The following is an 18,395-nucleotide window of genomic DNA, read 5'->3' on the forward strand; positions in this document are numbered from 1 at the left end:
ATGTACCGACCTCCCATGTCCCTGAACTGGAACAATGAGTATTATGAAGCTAGCTAAGCTCTCAAATTTAATCTATAGACTCAATGGGATGCCTATACAAATTGCAGTGTCATTCATCACAAAACTAGAAAAAGCAATCCAAAAATGTGTTTCTACAAAAGATAAGATTCAACAAAACAGTCCTAAGGAGAAAATATCTAATTGGGTACACCACAATAGTTGGCCCCAAATTACAATACCGAGCTATAATGGCAGAATTAAGAAAAGACAGGTAGACAAGTGGAAGTGATGGGAGATGTCATTCTGCATATATGTTTCTCTCATTGGTTAATAAATAAAGCACTGTTGGCCAAAAGGAAAGCAAGATAGGTGGGTCTAGGAGACAAGGAGGGAAAGAGTAGAGAGGAAACTCAATATGTAGTGACTTGAGGGAGAACAACTCAGGACCCCCTCTGTGGTAAGATAAGACTACAAGGAAATACTTAGATTAATAGAAATGGATTAATATCTAAGACAGAGATAGCCAATAAGAAACACTAGTAACAGGCCAACAGCTTTATATCTAATACAGTATTTCTGTGTTTTATTTAGGGCTGGCGTGGCTGTGGGACCAGGCCAACAGGAAAACATACTCATTACATGGAAGAGACTAGAGTAACTTGATATAACCATCAAATATGTGGCCATAGAAAGGTGTCAAAAACATATTGAAAGAAGATAGATTATTCAAGAAATTTTGCTGGCAAAATTGGATATCCACAAGCAGGAGAACGAAATTTGATTCAAAATTGTTACCCTACACAAAAAAAAAAAAAAAAAAAAAAAAAAAAAAACATAAAAAACTCAACTGAAAGTCTATATTACTAAAACTTCTAGAGGAAAACAGTGAAAAGGCCTTTCAAAATACAGATATAGGCAAGAATTTTCTGAACAGAACTCTAAAGTCCTGGGAACCAGCCCCAAGAATCAATAAACAGGACTGCATGAAATTAAAATGCTTCTATGCAGCAAAAGAAACTATAAACAGAATCAACAGTCTACACAATGGAAGATAATCCTTACAAGGTATATCTATGACGAGGAGCTATTATTACAAATTTACAAATAATTACAAAGATTAATATCAATGAAATAGCCAGTGAACAAATGAACAATGGAATAATTAGGCAATAATCAGAAGAAGAGACACAAATGCTGATAATATTTTTTAATCAATACCTAATTTATTATCAAAGAAGTCCAAACTGAAACCATTCTGAGATAGCACTTCATTCTAGCCACACAGCAATCAAACAAATCAGACTATTGATAATAGTGAAGATGTTGAGAAACAGAAACCCTTATTCATGGCTGGTGGAAATGCAAACTGGTACAGTCAATATGGAAATCCATATGGATGTTTAGCAAAAATAAAATAAACAAAAACAGAAAGAATATATAACTCAATTATACATGTTTTGGGCATATATCCAACGGATTCCACACCCTATGACAGAGATACTAGTTCATCCATGTTTACAGATACTGTATTTGGGATATCAAAAAGTGGAACCAGCTTAGATGAGAATATGGTACATAATCAGAATGAATTTTATTCAGTTGTAAAGAAAATGAAATTTGCAGAGAAATTAGTAGATCTGAAATGTACAATATTATATGAATTTATTCAAAATCAGAAAGACAAAAATAGTATGTTCTTCATACATGGATTCTAAGCTGTCAAGTATATATGTGTATATGTCTTTAAATACACACCCCACACACACACAAATACACAGGTGCACATATACATATATGTTTAGTTATAGTCTTAAAATCAAAAAAAAGGACATCAAGAGAGGGAAAAACAGGTAACAGAGAAGTGTAAGGTAGGCAAATATACATACATGGCATGAAAGAAGTGAAGAGAGATGATTGGGTAAAAGTCAGGATCAAGTGTAGCAGAGGGTGGAAGAGAGATGGGGGAAGGGAATTTATTAAAATATTCATTTTTAAATCCATAGTGATATTGATTTAATATCTTGCATTATACCTTAAAATAAAAATATTTTAAAGATATAAATAAAAATAAATAATTCTACCAAGAAAAAAGTAAAACCCACCTCCCTTCCTCATAGTAACCTAACATCATGTGGGATTATTCAAGAACTTACTTCCCAAGGGCAAAACATTCCAACTTCACAGTTGAACCTTTAGCTGCTGGAAGAGTTTCTGGAAACTGGACTTCTATTTTAGGTTCATATTCACCCATGATGCCTGTGAATTCACAATACAAAGTTGGAAGTGTTAGTGTTTCCTATGACATTGTTTTATGTTTGTAAATAACACTTTATTTGGCTTTCCTTTAAACCTACTATCACTTTCAGTGATTGAAATGGCTCACTGGTACTAAACTACGCCAAACATGTACCCTGAATAACATTTTAGAAATCTGGATTCAAGGGGTCAAAACACTACAACATGCAACATGTTTTAAAGAAAATCATTGAAATGCTATATTCGATGTGAACATACCTATTCAAGCTAACATCTGCATTATATTAATTATCACTGAAATTTCCTATGGTACAAAGATTACAGCAGGTAATTTACTATACCTGACTTGAAAGTGCTTCCGTATTTGTTTGTGAGGCATTATAATATATGAGAGAGATATGGTTCACTTTAATAAGTCGACTAGTCAGGCTTATAAATTGGCAGTTCCTTTTTTTTTTTTTTTTTTTTTTTTTTTTTTTTTTTTTTTTCCTCTCCAAAGTCCCATGTAGTCCATGTTGGTCTTAAACCCACTGTGTAGCTTGAACTCCTGAACCTGTCATTGTTTTGCCTCCAGCTGTGCAAGTATAGGCATGTACTACCATATCCATTTTGTCCAGTTCTGATGATCAAACCCAGCAATTGTTCTACTGGCTAGCTATAGTCGCAACTTCTAAATGGCCTTCTTCTGAATTTTAGATACCCCTTCAGAAGTGATCAGGGAGGTAATGCCACAGAATTTTTCTTTCATGATTTTATTTTAGTGAGACTTTTTAGCTTATCACAGAACACTTACAAACTTTAAATAATTTCATCTGATCAAAATGAAGACAAGTGACTTCATGGGGATTTCATTTTAGGTCTCTTACCATCAGAGCGCAACACCAAAGGGGTTGGGGAGCCCAATACTCTGGCGTTTGTCACAGTACTAGTCACCACACATGTGTAATTTCCCACATCAGATGACTCCACCTTAGCTATGTAGAGGTGCCCTGTCTCTTGAGAGACAAATCTCCGACTGTCTTCTTCAACAAATGATGGATACTCGTTGAAGACCCAAGCATATGATAGTTCTAACAAAAGTTAAGGAGAAATACATTTTGTTACTTATCAAAGTGTGCCAGACTCAGAAGTGTACAAAAATGGTGTATTTCTTCAAGTTATATAGAAGAGCGGTTAGGGGAATGATTCGGCATTCATTTTATATTATGATGGACAACACTGCTGATTGGCTGATTGGCATTCTATTGTACACAGCACCTTTGCTTTCTTCCTTGTCTCTGATCTAGGTTACACTTTTATATACCTGGCTGACTTTGCTGTTGCTCCCCTTTAATTTGTGTCTTTAGAATTCTATATGAGTAAATTATCAATCATATAATAGAAATTCCCAGCATCAAAGTTATCATTATTCCTTAGCTACTTCTGAGTAACACACAGTGATGCAATCTCAATATTATTTCTCTTCCACAAACTCTGCCAAGCTCTTGGTTTTTCAGGCTCCTGGGTTATTGTTTATGCTGTTCCTGAGCTTATAAAGACTTTTGTCTTTCTTGTTTTTTCTTCTGCCCTCCCTCCATCCCTCCTTCCATCTCTCTCTCTCTCTCTTTCTTCCCTCTTTCTCCATCCCTTCCTTCTTTCCCTCTTTATTTCATTCATTTTTTTGGGGGGGGAAATAGTCATATATTCATCAATATACTCTTGGGTCCCACAAAGACTTTTATACAAGTAAATAATATAATTTGACTATTTCTTCACATGTGCTAATCTCACCCTTTTGCTCCTCCCCCTCCCAGTAGTCCCCTATCCTAATGCACTTCACTTCTCCTTCCTTGTCATATATACACCATGGTTTTATGTATCTATGTGATATGCAGGATCCACAAATGTGAGAGGACTCTATGCACTGTTTGTGCAAATGAACATAGTCCAGTCACCATGAAAAGCGGTATACAGAACCCTCAGGAACTTAAAAGAAGATTCACAATATGATCTCTATATACCACTCTTAGGTATTTCCATGGAAGACACTACGAAATTAATACAGAGGAATTTTTATGTTAATGTTTTTGAAGTATTATTTATAATAACTAAGTTTTGATCTCTTTCTAGAGATGTACTAATGAAGAAAATATGTAGAAAATAAAAATTTTCAGCTATAAAGAAGAATGAAATTGTGCTGTTTGCAGTAAAATAGATGGCTTTTTCTTTTGTTTCCACTTCTTTAATCATCAAACCTCATTGAGCTGACATAATGTCAAGTGGCTCATAAAGCAGTATCAGTCAATTCCAAGGAGCAATATCTAGGCTTCAGTCCATGTACGAGAGTGACTCCCAAGAATTTATTTTAATTGTGTGTTTGTGTGTGTGTGTGTGTGTGTGCATGTGCACATGTGCACATAGTTACTTTGAGAGGCCAAAAGAGGTCAACAGATCCACTGAACTGGACTTAAAGGCAGTTGTGAGCTTATAGACATGGGTGAAGGGAACAGAACTCCAGTTCCTTTTAAGAATAGTGTGTGCTCTTAATTGATGAGCTACCATTGAACCCCCTAGAGAATCTCTGAAGTTTATTCTAAAGTAAGAATTTTATCATCAAAGATAAAATGACTAATTCATCAATTGTCCCTTTGATAATAACAAAATGATGTCAGCTTTTCAATTTCATCCGTGGTGCTTGGAATCAAACCCAGGACTTGGCACATAATTTCAAAGTGCTCTACCATGAGTTATTCTCTACCTTGATGTCAGTTTAAAGCCAACTGCTCCTATTGCCCCTATTAAATGTATTTAACAGGTCCTAAATAAGCATTTTTTGAGTCAAGGAAGGACATATTATGCCATAAGGTATGAGAAAAAAATCTACTAGGATTATGTTTACCAATTGTGGGCCAGTGTAAACAACTGTTTCTCAAGGAGCTACATCCTCCTCTTCAAGAATGACATCTACATAGTATTAGGCTTTTGGTGTTTCTATCTTCAAAGAATAGAGAGCTAAGTGTTGAAAGGCATAGTTTCTGTGTTTGCTTCCTTCTTCCTTGGCTCTGTTTTCTTTTGCAATTACAATAACCTACAATAACCTTACTTTCATGGTTAATTCCCATAAAAGTCTTCCAAAAGATTTTCTGAAAACATATGCTATCAATATAAATTTAATGAGGTCCAAGTAAAAATAGATTTGAAGTACAATTATACTGCTGAAGTATCTTTTAGGAAAGAATGGGCAATTACATGGTATAAATCATGATGAAATGATATGGTAAGTTTGAGATGCTCTGAGTTTCAGGGGAGGAGAATATGAATTTCTTTCATGACTGAAGAATAGATAAAAATATCAAGAGAACACTCAAACAAACAAGGATGAAAGCCCTTCAGGGAGAGCACAATGTATATAAAAGGCCAGCAGAGTAAGAACACCTGAAGAACTTGGTAGTAACATTCCATGGTGAGGCCAGTAACAATGTCCCACTTCAACTGAGGAAACAAACTGCACATGGCATATTCACAAACAATGATTTATTTTTCCAAAAAAGAGTGAAGAATATTTTATGATGTTCTAAGTCAATGGTGAGATAGGAAATTCTAACTCTAATCCCTCTCCCTTATGCTGTTACAGGTCCTCTTTAGTAATCCCTTTCAAATCTGATCTCTTAATCTTATTCAGTGTTTATTTCCTAGGAACCTGTACTGCCTTGATTGCGGACAGTGAACAACAAGCTTCTCTGTATTTAAAACTGTCCCTTCCCTTTGATCTGAAAGGAGGCTCTATTCAGGATCATACACTTCCTTTCCCAGGAATAATTGCTTTTCTCTTTAATTCTCATGGAGATAATACCCACATCTCACTTCTAGGTTTTTCAAATATGCTAGCATTTGTCCTATAGGGCTCTTTGGTAGCCCTTTATAAAACAGTATAAAACAGTATTAGGCTCTCTGCCTCTGATACACACCCCCCCACACAAACAATACAAAACAAAAACAAACAAAACCACTCGAAATTGGTTTACTTTTAATGCAACTCTTACCTCTATGAGGTAAATTAGTGAGTAGAAGGAATAAAAGCCTCACAATCTAAAGGGCAATTGGCAAGAAGTTGCTGTCTGCAGCAGTGAGGACTCATACTCTCCCATTAGGAGTTAGTGTATCAGGCAGACACAGGAGTCTATCACACACCTATGTTCTAACAGCCTCTAAATTAAAGAGACTAACTCTAACCTTAAACAGTCACCCGGTACTAATTTATATACAATCTTCATTAAACCATGCATCATAAATATTTTACACCATACAAGGTGATGTTAAAGTTTCCTAAGCACTTCCTTTCTCTAAATATCCCAACAGGGCAACTTCTAGAATGCTGTTAGGCAATCATTAGTGTGGAAGTAAATAATAAAACAGAGATCCTCTCTAGTACAGCCACAGAAAAATCCAGAGAATGATGATTCTTGACAACAAGCAAATGAAAACAAGAAGAAACAGAAGTACAGAGAGGAGGCCTTGCAGCTGGAAGAAGAAATACTTGAAATACACTTTGAGATGCGAGTAGGGGATTTTCTATTTTTTTTTTCATTTTAGAATTTACATTTTTAATTATACAATAAAATATTTCATAAATATACAGGCTGAGAATTCTTTTCAAAGTAAATTTTTGTAGTTGAAGTAGTCTATAAATCAGGTCAACTTTTAAAGTACATTAAAAATATCAGCATTATACTAAACTTAAACTACTTTCTTTTTTTTTTTTTTTTTACTGTTTTTTAAATTTAAATTTGAAACAAGGTTGTTTTACATGTCAATCCCAGTTCCCTCACCCTCCCATCCTCCCCTATCACCCCCACCAACCCCCATCCCATCCCCTTTTGTTCCCCAGGGAGGGTGAGGCCTTCTGTGGGGAGTCTTCAAAGTCTGTCATATCATTTGAGGCAGGGCCTAGGCCCACCCCTATGTGTTTAGGCTGAGAGAGAATCCCTCTATGTGGAATGGGCTCCTAAAGTCCATTCGTATACTAGGGATATATACTGATCCATTACTAGAGGCCCCATAGACTGTCTAGATCTCCTAACAAACATTCACATTCAGGGGTTGTGGGTCGGTCCTATGCTGGTTTCCCATCAATCAGACTGGGGTCCATGAGCTCCCACTTGCTCAGGTCATCTGCTTCTGTGGGTTTCTCCAGCTGGTCTTGACCCCTTTGTTCATCACTCCTCCCTCTCTGTAACTGAGTTTGGCTCAGTGTTTAGCTATGGGTGTCTGCTTCTGCTTCCATAAGCTACTAGATGAACACTCTAGGATGCCATATCTAAATCAAAGCTCAGGTGTTAGCGTATTATGCAGAATAACTGACCCCAGTACTCCACAACCAGCTCTGCAAATCTAGGGATATATCATTAGACATAGAAGAGGGACTCTGCAGATGGAAGTAACATAGAACATTGAGATGGGAAGGTTTTCCTAGATTATCAGAGTGGGTCAAGAGTCACTATAAGGATGATAATGAGCAAGAGACAGAATGGTTGCAGCTAAAAAGAAGAAATTCTGCCACCAAAGCAGGAGTTTCTAAAAACACAGGTATTTTAAAGTCCCATAATCTAGAAAATGCTGTGAAAGCAGGTAGCCTGTAAAGGCCATACAGGGCAGGCAACAGAGGTTCTCTCAGCCTCCAAAAGAACAGTAGGAATACATATATGCATATATCTTGATGTTTAGCCAACTAAACCTTATAGTCTGTTTCTAGACTTCCATATATCTGTGCTGCTCATTTTGCAAGAACTTGTCAGTGTAGCACTGGGGCAGCTAGATACCTGGCCAAGGGACTATGTCAAAGACATGCTGTTAAGGACATTGCAGTGAACCTGAACGTGCCTAATGTAATCAATCACAGGATCCTTCTAAGGAAAGACACACAGGAAGGTCAGAAAAAGGGCTGACTAATGAGCAGAAGTCTGAGGGAGGTGATTACATGCCCGAGGACAAGAGCCAAGGAATATAGGCAGCCACTGGCAGCTGCCAAAAGCAAGGGCAATGAAGGCTTGGCCAAAGTTCTAGGAAAGAATTCAGCACAGGCAATTCCCAGTACCGTGCTGTCAATCTCAGGAAATTCCTGTTGAACTTTAATGTTGTAAAACAAATCCATGCTGTTTTTCATAGCTGTGTTGTGGATTAGTAACTGCTATAATAGGAAATCTACATAAATGATAATATTCAACAACAAATAAATATTTACAATGTTCCCCAGATTTATTTCTGTAGTTATAAAAGCTCCATGCCAAAAGCAGTTTCAGGGAGAAAGGGTTTATTCTGGAGCACAATTCCAAATGATAGCCCATCATTGTGGAAGTTAAGGTGGGAACATGGAGAGCCCACAGCCACAGTCAAGAGCAGATAGGATACATGTATACTCAGCAGTGCTGTCTCCTCTTTATACTTACACAGTCTAGGAGCCAAAACCATGTGCACAGTGCTGCCACAATGGGCAGGACTTCCACTTCAGTTAAACCACCCAAAACAATCCTCACAAATATGCTCATGGGCTCACACGTCTAGATGATGTCTTATTGAGACTCTTCCTGGGTGACTCTAGATCATGTTAGTTGTTAACTGAAAGTAATAATGACACAATACCATATAGGTTGAATAAAATTCCCCAAATAACAGAAATGAAAAGAGATTATATGATACTGGAGTTAGTGAGCCAAAGGGGGTGGGATCATGTTTTGAAGAATACAATAATAAAACTTCCTATACAGGAGGAGTGACATGGAATAATCCAAAAGAGAGAAGTAACTACAACTCTTAAAGTCAACTAGGGACTACTTTTTATAAATATTCAGATGATTAACGACTTAGAGAAATGATTCATATCTCTGTGTAATTGTGATCACAGTGTCCTGAGAAGTGAGTAGAAGCCTATACCATCCCCAGTGTTTATAGATATTTTTGTTTTAAGGGAAAGATCTCCATCAAGTTTTCATTTGCTGCTGTATGGATATGTTGAAAATCTTAGGTCACATATCTGATTAAAAACATTTGAGAATTACATGATTTATTACATTTTGACTAGTTTAACAATATCTACTGTAATGCTATGAGAGTTTACTTACAAAAACTTCATTTGCAATAAATGTTAATTGAATACTGCAAAGCCAAATATGTATCAGTTCAATGCCCTTTGGGGTATTTCAGCCTAATTTTATTGAAAATAATAAATAAGCTGCAAACTATAGTAAAATTGTAAATTCATAGACACCAACCAATGAACTAAGCTTTACAAAACCTTTCACAATCTCTTAAGGAAATAATAAGCATACTATGGTTAGATAACTTGACCAGTAGGCTTTCTATTAACAAAGCTATAAGGATTTTAGGAATAGAAAATATTTCTTTTAACTAAGGAGTGAAGGATGTCCAACAACCAAAGCCATAATAAAGAGAATAAATTCTGAAATTCTGCTTTCTGTAAAGTAGTCCATGACGGATGATGTCACTTTGTCAGCCACATTCCTTCCCAGGTCACTGAAGTGTACAACTAGTCAATTTAACATGAAATATGTCACTCTGGTGTTTACCTGGAGAAATATTAATAAACACACTATGGACATTTAAGGGTTTGTTTCTAGTTCCATTATGAAATTCTATTACAAAAGAGATTTAATCCTGAGCCAAGACATTTTCTAGAAGAAATTCTGTCAAACAAAAATGCAGTTAGGCAAAACTGTAAAAGTAAAGGGCAATTTTCTATGGTGCCAACTGGGGAAGTCTGACCTATTTTTAAGATGAGACATATTTAAAAATGCAGGGAAGCATACTTGATGACATTCAAGATTTTATCAGTGATTCACACAATTGAAAAGAGAATTCTGCTCTGAGGTTTACAGGTGATGCCACTTGGCTGACAAGATGGATACAGTACACTTCTCATAACCTAATATAAGGTGAAAACCAGAAAGGCTACTCAGGTGTTAGGAGCTGGCATGGGGCATCAGAAGCATTCCTAACATTTCAGGGGGCTGTTTTTCAAAAGTTGTTTTATAAATTGTAATGCTATACAGCGTATATAGCAGGTTTCTCTGGGTCATTAGGAATATCTATTGAATCCATTTTGACTTTGAGCCCTAGTAAGTCTGACTTTTGAGTTTCTATGCAGAATTTTATTAGGACCTGAAATGATGATGGTTTTATGCTAGTCCCAGGCTGACAGTTAGGATCCTTTGCATGGCTAGGAGTCAAGGCTTATTCTCAATTGCTTGTAAACCAAATAGTTTGGAGCATTCTTTTCCCCTTCCGTCCCCCACCACTATCTAAGTGACTTGCCCCATTTTTTCTCTGGTAACATTGATATAATGGAGTTTGTACCTCCATATGTCCAGGGCACCTGTGAAGGTCACAGTGTATTGCTTTTTGTATGATCTGCATTCTTTTTATCATGCTATTTCCCCTGTACAATCACCATGTCAGGCTGTTTACAATGGATTGATCTTATTCTTCCTTATTTTATCTAAGGCAATCTCAAGACAACAGGGTAAAACTTGGAACCATATTCAGTGGCAGACTGTCCATCTATGGTTTTTGATACCCAAGGCTTTGACTGACAGATATCCTTCCTCCCATAAAGCTGGTGAAATCATACAATTGCTAAAGAAATTGGTTTACATTTCCATATTTGGGAAATGAATTTAAAAGAACTAGTGAGAATTATTGTCAGATTTATGCATACATATGATAAGTTGTTCAGGCCCCAGATAGAATTTTCAAGGAACTTAATCCCCAGTTTAAATGGAACAGGAATTCTAGGTATGATGTTGGGACTAGGGAAGAAAACCACAGAACAACAGTTAAAACATTTGTATTCTTCTTTCTCATCTTTGACAAAAATACTTGGTTAAAGGAACTCAAAGGAGGAAGGATTTCTTTTGACTCACCATACTGGGCACTGTCATGACAAGGAAACCATGAAAGCAGAAGGGTAAGGCAGCCAGTTACATCCTGCAGACAGTTAGGGAGCAGAAAAAAGGGAATGCTTGACCTCAGCTGCCTTTCTCCTGAATCATTTTTCTGGTCCCTGCCCAGTTGTGCTACCCACATTCTCGGTAGGTCTTCTGCCTCATTTAATCCTTTCTAGAGAGACGTTTCTTATGCCAATCATGACAGTATATAAGACAGAATTTGCTGCTTCTCCAGTTTTAGTATATAAGAGTTCATAGATCCTGAAGAAATGTGAGAAAGCAATTTTAATATGTGTTCCAAACTAATGCAGGAAACTATCGATTTCACAACCAACACCTTCTTGTCCAGTGAGAAGAAAGTGTGTTGCCATAGGAAAATTTCATGATACCATGTGTATGCTTGTGTGCACACCTTAACTACCTGCCCAAGTGCTGTGTCTTTGTAGTCCCACTTTCCTCCTCACTCACAGTAACTAGTGGGCATTTCTTAAGGCTTCAGTGTCAATAAATAGCGTTTTCCTTTTAAGTGCAGTCTAGGAGACATAAGAAGCCTTTCAGCTCATGGGAGTGCTAATTGGAGCCAATTATACTTGATTGACCTACCTTGCTATTAAAATGATATGCAAAATTTACACTGCCCTTGCAAAATGGAAATTTTCCTCAGAACAAACTAGCTACAGGAAGCCTTCCCTGTAATGAATCCGAAGGTGGTGCTTTTGAGTTACAATCCCCGCATCAACTCTAAGAGGCTAATTCCAGGGAGGGATTTTGCAGGGCTGCAAATGATACAAAAGAACCCCAGAGCAAGGAAAAGGGGCAATAAAATAGCTGAAATAATTAAAGGTAAAGGAATCAAGGAACAGCATTACAAAATGTAGCCCATTTCTCATTAGATCTGATTTTTCATTTATGAAAGTTTAATCTCCCCTTTTAAAGAATGCCATGGGAACATGATTGCTCTCTTTTATGTGCCTGGGCTTTTAAAACAAAATAAAATGTCCATTTTCAATGGTAAGTAGAAATGAGATCATTAGAAGATGAAGTCACCCTACTGTATGATGAGGCTCTCAGTTTTAATTCCTTTCTCTTCTGTGTGATTGTGCTTGTGTGTGTGGTATGCATGTATGTATGTGTGTGTATGCTGTGTGTATGTGTGTGTGTGTGTGTGGTGTCATCTGAGATGTGTGTCTGTGTGTGTGTGTGTTATGTGTCTGTGTGTATGTGTGTGGTGGTGTATGAGGTATGTGTCTGTGTGTATATTAGTATATGTGTATGTTTTTGTGTCTGTGATATATGTGTATGGTGTGTGTGGTATGTGTATGTGTGGTATGTATGCATGTGGTGTGTGTGTAAGGTGTGTGATGTGTGTATGTGTGTATGTTGTGTGTGTGTGTGCATGGTATGTATGTGTGAATGTGTGTGTGTGTGTGTGTGTGTGTGTGTGTGTGTGTGTGTGTGTATGTGAGCTTTAATTGCTTTCCACTCTATTGATCAAGACAGGGTCTCTCCAACTCAGAGTTAACTAGTCCATCTAGCTAGCATGCTCTGTGGATCAGTTGTCTTTACCTTTAGAACACTGAAATAGCAAGTCGGCCATGCATACCTGGCACTTGCAGGAGTGCTCTACATATGAACTTAGGCCCTGTGCATTCATCCAGAATTTTTAGTCACTGAGCCATGTCCTCATATCTATAAGGGGCTTATCACCACTGCTATACACAATTCTGTGGGAAGTTGGACATATTTTTGAACTTTATGTTTTCCTTTTCTTCTTACACACAAACACACACACACATACACACACACATGCATAAACACCTACCTCTGCTGCTATTATTTACCTTAGTAGTACACCAAACATTTTAATTAAACCTTATACCTTTATCGAGCAGTGGAGGCACACAACTTTAATCCTAGTAATCAGGAAGTAGAGGCAGGCAGATCTTTGAGTTTGAGGCCAGCCTGGTGTACACAATGAGTTCCAGAGCAGCCAGGGTTACCCAGAGAAACCCTATCTGGAAACACTGAATACAAAACAACAATAAAGACCCTTACATCTTTGATCTGACTCTCCTGAATGACAGGATAAAATATAAAGAGATGGTTCCATTATAATCATATAATGAAAACTGTGCAAAGGCACATACTTTTAGGTATTTGATTAAATATTATGCTTGATTATCAAATAAATGAAGGGCAAAATTCATACAGACATCAATTATTAACAGTAATTTCCCTTCCAGTTGGGTGGTGTTCTCAATAGATGCCAGTTTCTATGGTCCCAGAGGATGTGTTGGGGTTCACAAGGGTCTCTTGTTCAAATTCAGATTTACATAGGAGATTGCAAGCTTTAAAGAAAATTATCAGAAAACAACCAGACAACCAGAATTTCCCAAGTTCTCTCTTCTTATACTAAGTAATAAACAGACCCAGCTTCACTGTCTTCCCAAACCTCTTTAATTATAGAAAAGCAGACACATGAAATGAAACATCTATCACTTCAATCTTGCATCTACTTCTCTATGATTTTAATAACACAGCTAAATGAAAGCTCTGCTGAGGTTGGTTAGGCAGTGCATAAAGAAACACAACGAATCTACTCAAATCTTCTTTTCACTTGAAATTTTTATTTTCTTAGTATTGTTCTATTATAGAGACTTTAAATGGATTTGTATTTTAATTGGAAGGTAATACATTTTAAAATAGTATAAGCTGCAATGTTTTTATACTTGCATATAATTTGTTGTCTTGATTGGATGAAGCCAATTTTTATTATCTCACACATTTATTGTTGTATGGTCAACCTTTAAAAGTTGACTCATTTGCCAATTATAAATATAGACTATATCATGATCATTAACAATAGTCATCAAAAATATTATTCCTGTTTCTACCTGAGTCGTCACACCTATTGATCAATTATCTCCCTACTTACAACTCTGACTCTGGTAAATGATCATTCTGCATTCCCATGCATTCACTTTTTTAGATTTTGAATGAAATTGCATAGCCCACATAATAAAGAATACTTAGGGAAAAATGAAAATAGCAAAATGATCTTTTAACATCCATACTGTACCCTTAAGTCTCTCCAAAATGGTGGTTGTTTATTATACCTAAGTCTGTACAGTTAGCTGGGCCATGGTGGTTGCATGCATTTAATCTCAGCACTAAGGAGGAAGAGGCAAAGGATTTCTGTTAGTTCAAGGTCAGCTTTGTCTACAAAGCTATACAGAAAAATCCTTTCTGGGACACCAAACAATAAAATAAAAAGAGTGTGTGTGTGTGTGTGTGTGTGTGTGTGTGTGTGTGTGTGTGTGTGTGTGTGTGTGTGTGTGTGTGTGTGTGTGTGTGTGTGTGTGTGTGTGTGTGTGTGTGTGTGTGTGTGTGTGTGTGTGTGTGTGTGTGTGTGTGTGTGTGTGTGTGTGTGTGTGTGTGTGTGTGTGTTGGCAGGTAAGAAGGCCAGAAGAGAGCATCATATCCCTTGTAGTTGACAGCATAGGCTTTTGTCGGATGTTCAGTTTGTTAAAATGGGTGCTGGGATCTGAATTCTGGTCCTCATTATTGCTAAGCACAGCTCCTTAACTACTGAGTCCTAATTTCTCCTCCAATTATGGTCATTAACACTTCCACTTTCCAACATTCGGCCGCCTTAGTATTTACTAACCCATGGTTTCAGTAACAGGTGGCTGCTCTATTGGTCACTAAAGGTACATTGTAAGAACTAAATAGTAGTATCCTTATGTAAATTATGTCAAGGAATCATTTGAATTAATGTCTTCTATAAACCCAGTGTTTCAAATCCATGCTGACATCTTTTACTGTACCTGCTTTCTGGGCTATAGTCTTCGATTTCATTTTTAAAGGGACAATGTTTATAACAGACTCATGTTCTGATATAAAATATCCAGTGCATCATGTCTTCATTAGGATTTTCAAATCTTACAAGGACCAATGAGGCAGGCAGAGCCAAGGGCATGAAAAGAAAATGTGTTCCAATTCAACTTAAAACCTTAGTTTAGCACCTTTCACTCCATGTACAACTGCTGCAAATCTCTCTTCACGGCACTCAACTGGTCAAAATAAAATAGTCTTTAAACTCATTCAATTGTTTATTACTATCCTAGAATGATGAAATTATTTTGAACTATCCCTAAGTTGTAGTAGAGATTTTTTTTTAATTTACTAATTCAATTAAATTTCTTTTCATCTTTCCTAAAAGACACAGCTTAAAGTAGAATTTCTAAATACATCACTTTTCTCTTTCTTTGCCTTGCTCTGGCTCCAAATATATTTACCTGAAACAAAATAAAGAAATATCATGGAACCACCTGCTTCCTCTTTCAGACATTTCTGCATAAAGAGATGCTAATAAAAGGAACAGGCCTGACTGTGGAAAGAAGAAAACAGCTGTCCTGCAAGTTTTCTTCCACCAGCAAGATGAACAGTTCTCCCAGCAAGTAGCAAATATGTAGAATTGTAATGGAGAAGCATTAGATTCCACTTTGATCAAAGTCATGCATAGACTTACCTAGGAATTCTAATCTGTTTGACCTAAGTATTCACTGATTCTACTTCAACTGCAAGGAGTAGGAATTTTATCCTGCCATGACTGATTCAATATTACATCTTTAATCTAGTCTCCCTAACTATATAGTATTTTTATATCCCAAATTAACATCTGGGAAAACAGTTGTTGACGTCCTGACTGTGCTGATGACAAAGCACATAGTGCTTTTATTGCTTTCATTAGTATCATCTCAGCTAATATAATATCTCTCCTGACCTGAGAACTCATGGCAGAATGTGTTCTGGGTGAAAACTGCACCTGTGTCCATTACCCTGTGACTGCAGTCCTGTGTATCTGGACACCTTTCTTGTCTTTCTTCAAGTCATAGGTTGTGTTGGGCTATGAGAATGAATAAAGTGCTCATACATATTTTGGCTCTATTTTATTTCAACAGTATCTAATTGAAAACTTATGAGCATATTTATATCTTTCATCCTCTATTTTATTAATTCAATTAGCTGCCCCATGGTTGGCAAGCAATGAAAATATCTTATCTGGTTTTCAATTTGCATTAAGTCATGGAATATTTGAAGCACAGTGTTTTACATCAAGTGACCTCATAGCTCTACTGTATTTTTTGTTCATAGACACCTATGATTGGTTAGCTCCTAATAAATTTCACTGCTTCTCTTTAGAGCAGTTTCAAATTTGAGTTCAAAAATCTATGTTTGCCCCGTTCTTCTGAGGAAATGGAAAGCATGACAATGGTTAAGAATCAGCAATAATAAGTTGGTAACCAACTCCCACATGGTAAGAGAGTCTTTAATGGTGCCAGGCATTGTACTCTAAATTTATTTTTGATCTACATTTATAAAGGACAGAATGGAGTGCTATTCCTGGCACCATTAAAGGGATGTTTCTACATAAAAATGATTTATGTAGGATAAAACAAGTTCAAAAAGTGCAAATACTGTTCACTATAGATTCACTCTTCACTAAGTCATCTTTTTATTGCCCAAATTAAACTATACTTTCCAGGGTACCTTTGAAAGTAGCAGACAGTCTTGCTTTACAGTTATGGGATTTCAGGCTTGGTAGTGAGTTTATATTCTAAGGATGAATTTTGGTAAATTACCTCATCTCTTTGATCTCAGCTTTAGTCTTACTGTAAAATCAAAAGACTGCAGCTTTGGTTACTAACCTGTAGGACGTGGATTCTTTAGGATATGTGTAATTGTCATGAAAATTGGAGTAACTATATGCCAGCTATAGCTGGCAGTTGGTAGAAGATTTACATTCTCTCATATAGAACATATGAAGTTTTGCTGTTTTCTATGTTAATTATATTTAAAACAACTAGCAATACACGCCATTCAAAAGGAAACAAATCCATTATACCTTAAGGAATCATGTAATTAAGTTTTCTCTCAAAAAATAAAAAAAAAAAATAGGACTAAGTGAAGCTCAGAGGTAGAGTAACTGGCAAAAATTGAATATAAAGATGAATAAATTTGATGACTTACTTTGAGCTACACAGAACCTCAAAGATTTATACACATTAACTTACTTATTTCCCCATTTTTTTTTGGCTGAGTCAGTGAAGACTATGAAAAGAGGATTCCATAATTCCTCAGGAAGATTTGTATTTTAGAGCCAGGTAAGTAGCTAAATAGATAAATAACTTTTGCTACTCAAACTTAATGACTTCAACCCCTAGGACCTATATGATGTGAAAAGAGAGAATCAACTCCCCAGAAGTGTCATCTGCCCTCCATAGACACACAGAGTGGCATGTATGTGCCTCCAAATCTTCCCCTTTTTCTTTCTTTCTTTTACTTACATGTACATACAACATGCATGCTACTTACAAAAAAATAAATAAATAAATTGAATTTAAATTTTCAAAAATATAGAAGAAAGACTTTAAATTTGGAATGATAGGTGATATCATACATGATTCACAGGGCTGCTTCTCTTTTCTCTATGGAATTACTCAACCTTGGGAATAAATTCAAAGTATGCCATCTCAAATCAATTCATGAATTCAATAGGATCATGGATAGCTAGTGTTTAGATATTATATCTCTGCAAACTTTCAAAGAAGTTTCACTGTATTTAAAAAAAAAAAACAATATAAAGGGTGAGAAAAACATGGATATCCGACAGATAAAACCCAAGCAAACAAACAAAAAGAAAAAGTAAACATCACAAGCATGATCTAACCTCAAAAGCTACCACACTATGAAAGTCAGAGAAATTTTTATTCAGGCAGTATCTGTTTTTTTGTTTGGAAAGTGAAGACCATTATAATACCTAATATCATGAGCTCATTCCATGGATCATTTAAATAAGAAGCCACAGTTCTTCCTATGAGTCTTGTATGATTGCTTCCAGGATCACCATGGATTCCAAAATCTTCAGATAACATGGTATAGTTATGAAAAACATAGGCCCTTCTGTGTAGTTAAAATAGTCTTTAAATTGATTGAAATATATGATATCATACAAATACAATGTAAATAGTTGTTGCATTGTACAGATGGTCCTTTACTTAAAAAGAGGCTATGTCTTGATGAATCCTTTGCAAACCGGAGAAGTCATTAACTGAAACTGTGTTTATTTCAGGTAGCCTACAGATACCACTAGTTAGTAATCCAGTACTACAGTCATTGCTGTTTCTCTCATGATTG

General features: G+C 36.3%; 1 protein-coding gene across 1 annotated transcript in view; it reads right to left on the reverse strand.

Moving 5' to 3' along the window:
- The window catches only part of Cntn3 (contactin 3), a 348,226-nt gene that overhangs the window by 100,132 nt on the left and 229,699 nt on the right, over positions 1-18,395 (reverse strand). The window contains exons 6-7 of the mRNA XM_051203480.1: positions 3,123-3,326; positions 2,154-2,256 (exon numbers count right to left, since the gene is read on the reverse strand). Coding sequence (XP_051059437.1) covers positions 2,154-2,256; positions 3,123-3,326 — 307 coding nt within the window. The remainder of the gene's footprint in view (positions 1-2,153; positions 2,257-3,122; positions 3,327-18,395) is intronic.

The sequence above is a fragment of the Phodopus roborovskii genome, unplaced genomic scaffold (genome assembly GCF_943737965.1).
Source record: "Phodopus roborovskii unplaced genomic scaffold, PHOROB, whole genome shotgun sequence".
In the NCBI taxonomy this organism is placed as follows: Eukaryota; Metazoa; Chordata; class Mammalia; order Rodentia; family Cricetidae; genus Phodopus; species Phodopus roborovskii.